This window comes from Cryptomeria japonica, chromosome 5 (assembly GCF_030272615.1).
Source record: "Cryptomeria japonica chromosome 5, Sugi_1.0, whole genome shotgun sequence".
Classification (NCBI taxonomy): Eukaryota; Viridiplantae; Streptophyta; class Pinopsida; order Cupressales; family Cupressaceae; genus Cryptomeria; species Cryptomeria japonica.
Window position 1 is genome coordinate 864,571,716 of NC_081409.1, and position 5,053 is coordinate 864,576,768.

At 39.4% G+C, this 5,053-nt stretch overlaps 1 protein-coding gene across 1 annotated transcript; it reads left to right on the forward strand.

Annotated features, from left to right (window-relative positions):
• The first annotated feature begins 215 nt into the window (after positions 1-215).
• On the forward strand, positions 216-2,344 carry LOC131876244 (probable disease resistance protein At4g27220). Its single transcript, XM_059221138.1, has 4 exons — positions 216-503; positions 589-883; positions 1,021-1,693; positions 1,774-2,344. Exons 1-4 carry the CDS (start codon positions 216-218, stop codon positions 2,342-2,344), a joined length of 1,827 nt encoding a protein of 608 aa, XP_059077121.1.
• The last annotated feature ends 2,709 nt before the right edge of the window (positions 2,345-5,053 follow it).

A 5,053-nucleotide genomic window follows, 5' to 3' on the forward strand; every position in this document is an offset into this window, starting at 1 on the left:
GTTGTTAGATCTTTCTACTATTTCATATGTTAAATAAGATTCTTTTCTAACGAGGTGTCTGTGAATCTATATGGTAATAGCATTTCTGAGGAGCTAGCAGATTAATTTACTTCTCCGCCAAGAACTTTAGCTGATTGATGGTTGATTTTCCTTTGCTTTCCCTGACTAAGAGACTTTCATTAGAATTACAATCTTCTTTCTGAGGTGACCCAAAAATGGGTGATCCTGGATTCATCCCTGGAATGCTTGGTTTCGCCATTCATTTGGCTGCAAGTCAGGTTATTAACGTTGCCATCAGATGCTGGAAAGAGTTGGATGCCCTCAAAGTCCTGCTTCTCAAAATTCAATCAATGAACATGGAAACGCAACGATATAGAAAAGCTTTAAACTCTGGCAGATTAAGTACATCTCCTCACTACACTTTGCCCTCCACGGTCAACAGCTGGTTGATCGAATTGAATGCTCTTCTGGAGGAAGCATCTGATTTGGCCCAGCATTGCACTGTATGCTTATACTCTCATCTCTTTTCTCGTTATAGAACAAGCAGAAAGATCAGGCGACTCATTGAGAATGTTGAAAAGCATGTAGCTTCCACGCCTTTCGTTGCGTTTTTTGCACCAACTGCACCAGCATGTGGCTAATCAGCAAGTGCTTGAGCAGATTAGAGAGAAGGTGGATTGTCTTAATCTGCGTACTTCAGCACTTGCCGGCGCATCAGATGATCTCTTTCCATCCCCTTCTTCAGCTGCTCCTAACAAGAAGTATATTGAGGAGGCACTTGTTGTTGGACAAGATTCTACATTAAACAGACTTGTGGAGCTGATTGACTCACAGCAACACAAAAGTGTGTCTCATTTCGGTCTAGTTGGGAAGGGCGGGGCCGGTAGGAATCTACTACTCAAACAAGTCTTCAATAGTGACTAGTTACAGAGTCTCTTTTGCAATGACTTGATGCTTTGGCTTACTGTTTCACAAACTCCATCGTTTAGTGCTCTCAGAAATGATCTTGTGAACAAATAGCTTTTAAAGTAAGGGAAAGATTGGACAGTAGAGAGGAAGAACATGTCAAAACTTGGTTGAATGAATGTATGAAGAAACACAAGTTTGCCTTGGTTCTAGATGATGTTTGGGAAACAACTGCAACCTCGTTGCTAGAGGAGCTGTGTGCGCCTCACTCTCCACACCGCAATTCCAACATCATCATTGCCTCTTCCAGAACTATTAGTGTGCTCTTGCAGTTGGGTGCTCCAACTTTAGCAGTCATCCAAATGCAAGACTGGAGTGAGGATCACAGCTGGAGATTATTTTTGTCCCATGCTTTTTTACACAGCGAGGGAGTTTTGCCTATGAGCATCGACCAAGAAATAGCTTGGTGTGTATACAACGAGTGCGGGGATCTTCCCTTGGCCCTTAAAGTAGTCGGGCAGGCTATGGCGGACATCACTCAGTCAAATAAATGGGAATTGGCAGTCAACAGATTGCAGAGTGATGCAACAAACTCGCTCTACGGCAATTTGAGACTAAGCTACGATACTTTGGCTGACGTGGCTGGCTGTTGCATTTCTTTGTTGCTATGCTTTCTCTGCCTCGCTGCTTACCCAGAAAACAATATCATATCTCCTACATATGCCATTGCCTACTGGACTGGAGAAGGATTGGTAACCGGTCCTAATCCTTTCCAAATTGGAGAGATGTATGTATTAATTTGTTAGCCGACCGATGCCTTATTGAACCAGTGAAGAAGAATTACGAGGGAAGTGTGGTCTGTTTCAGGGTACATAATGTTTTGCGCGATTTAGCACATCAAATTGCTGCAAATGAAGAAAAATGCTTCTTTCAGGCAGGCAGAGGTTTACGACAGTTTCCAGCGGACGTTTCTTCAGGATACGTCAGGATTTCATTAATAGACAACAGTTTAATTAGTGTTCCAAAGAAATTTAGAGCTTCGTATATCCGTTCCTTTTTACTGGCTAGCAATACTTTTTTGGCAGAAATTTCAGAAGAGGTGATTGGAAGTATGACCTCTCTTAGAGTCCTGGATTTGTCACCTACTGCCCTTCAGTTGTTACAAAAAAACATGGGATATTTGAAGCATTTAGTTTGTCTCAGGTTATGCTATGTGCCAATCAAGAGACTGCCCAACACTGTCGCTTCTCTAAAAGGACTTCAAATATTAGATCTTGAAGGATATGATATTTCACAACTGCCAGTCAGCATTTCTAAGTTGACTTCCCTAAAAGCTTTAGACATTGGTTTTTATGAACATCTGCAGTGCGTGCCTTATGGAAGCGCACACCTCACGTTTTTGGAGTACCTTAACACAAGTAATTCTCCAAATATATGATTGAATAAGTGCAGAGGAAATCGACTTTCAATTAGTCATTTTGGCACCTTGAACCAACTCAAAAGGTTAGGGTTTCAATATAATGGTAAAATAATTCCAGAAGGAATGCTAGGAACCATGAAACAGATGGAGTATCTACATTTTCATCTCACAGATGAAAATTCTACCCCATGACATGACTGCCATGTCCAAATTGAAAGAACTCTATCTACAATGTCCTCAGTTACTCCAGATAGAAGTTTCATTTTGTGAATTTCAACATCTACGCTACATATTAAGTTGATCCCATGTAGCATGCTAAAACATTTACTTGCCTTGCAGAAACTACCGACTCTAATGCAACTAGAGATAGTTAAGTGCACCAACAAGGAGAAGTTACAAGAGGAATTTTGATCAGAAGCAAATTTGAAATATTGAAAATAATATTTTCATATTTTTTCTAGTTTTTCTATATGTTAGTATTTGGCGTTTTTGAAGGCTTTCGAAGCATTTTCAGCCTTTGAAACTTTGGCATGTCTTTTAGAACATTGCCATAGGCAGTTCTTTTATGACTTCGCCTTAAGCTCTTGGAGACCTTTCCAACGAGTTAAACGACTCGTAATTTCGAGTCCGGAATAGAAAGTTATGCCTAGTTAAAGTTAGGAAAAAAATTCATATAGTTTTTTTTGAAATTTTCATAGTTTTAGATTTTATTATGTAAATAAACAGATATGACTGTTGGGTTTCGATTCTCAAGGGGTTTTGGTGACCCTTGGAATCTCATGAACTGATACATGTTGAATTTTTGAATTGAATAGATCACTTTTTGGATGACTTCAATTTTGTGTTTACCTTGTTTATGTAAACAAATCCACAATACCACAGGTTCTCACTCAAGTGTTTTCATCCGAATCCATAATTCGAATCAATGGTATCAGAGAAAGTTCACTCCTGTATATCATATCACACGCGATCAGCATATCAAAGATTGGGGTTGGAAACAAGGAACCCTTCAGACTACCTTCCCTTGAGACGCACACGATCGCAGATGGCTAAGTTGCTAACCAACGATGACATTAAACCGTTGGTTACAGATGCATTAACACAACAACGTGAAGAAATGATGGAGCAGTTCAAGAAAATGCTGGAAAGTCATGGGTCACAAGCAAACCCACCATTCATAGGGTATACACCATTCAAGGTGCAAGTGAATTTTGATATACCCACATTTCAGGGAAAAATTGATGCGGATGTTGTTGATGATTGGGTTTCAAAACTGGAAAGGTATTTCTCTGTCAACCAGTTCTCAGATGAAGAGAAAATAACTTTCGCTCTTCTCAAAACTGAAAATCATGTGAAAGATTCATGGGAAGCGAAGTTAGCATCCAAGGCAACAGAAAATGGCAGTACTTTTATCTTTGATCAAAAACCCACATGGGGAGAATTCATGCAGCACATAAAGGAAGAATACTTTGCTATGGATACATATGAACATAAATATATGCAGTAGCAATTGCTTCGACAGAAAAAGGACCAAACTGTTCATGAATATACTAATATATTTCATGCTTTAGCAGCAAAGCTTGGCATCAAAGATTGTGAGAAGCACCGAGTTTTGAAATATCAGAGTGGACTTCATAGGTATATCCAAACCAAAATGGAATTTCTGAACATAGAGACTCTACCTAGTGCATATAAATTTGCTAAAAAATTGAGCAGAAAATCAAACAGAAAGGAAGGAGGGATAACTTCGCAAACAACAGATGGAAGGGTGAAGGTGGCAAAACTACATGGGAACAAACCTCCAAGGAATATTCTCCCAATTCACCAATGAAAACGGCATGGGGTATGAAGAAGACACAAGAAAATGGTATGTGGTGTGAATTCTATAAGAGTCCCTCTCAAAACACAAAAGATTGCAGAACCATAAAAATTTTAATGATGGAGAGGCATGAGGACAAGGTAGAACCTAAGGTGACAGAATCTTGCACAGAAGAAAGTCATGAATAGGTCATTGAGGCTGATCCATATGCAACAGTAGCTACTACAAAGATATTGCCTCGGGAGGATGAGGAGAGATTTTTCCACTCACAAATGTGAGTCAGAGGAAAAACCCTACACTTTATTGTTGATAGTGGAAGTCAAAAGAACCTAATCTCAGCAGAGACTGTGTGGAGATTGAATTTGAAAACAACATCACACCCGCAACCCTATTCAATGGGATGGGTAAGTCAAGGGAGAGATAGCCAAGTGCACCAGTAGTGTCACCTTTCATACTCTATAAAGCCTTTCAAAGATGAGGTATTCTGTGATGTGGCTCCTTTAGATGTTTGTGATATTCTGTTGGGACAACCATATATATACCAGTGCCATGGTGTTTATGAGTCCAAAGCTCGTAGTGTGACAATCAAATTAGGTGAGCAGAAATACTGAATACCAGAGGTAAGCCCTGCATACACTACCTCTTTGATTAGTGCTAAGCAATGTAAGAGGTTGGTTGCCAAAATAGGAACATTCATATTATTGATGATTCGTTCTGAAGAAGAGAGAAAGTTAGTATATAATTCCCATGCCATCAAAAACACCACAACCCTACAGAAAAGATCAATGGATCAAATTTTGATAAAATATGAAAATTTATTTAAGTTAGCAACTACGGTACCTACACACTGCCAAGTGAGACCCATTATTGATTTGATAACAAGAACTCCATTGCCTAATGAACCAGTC

Bases quoted from the DNA above. Each gene is read 5' to 3' on its own strand.
- LOC131876244 (XM_059221138.1), top strand. From the start codon at position 216: ATGGGTGATCCTGGATTCATCCCTGGAATGCTTGGTTTCGCCATTCAT. The intron at 504-588 runs GTATGCTTATAC...AAAAGCATGTAG, and splicing joins ATTTGGCCCAGCATTGCACT to CTTCCACGCCTTTCGTTGCG. The intron at 1,694-1,773 runs GTATGTATTAAT...GGTCTGTTTCAG, and splicing joins CCTTTCCAAATTGGAGAGAT to GGTACATAATGTTTTGCGCG.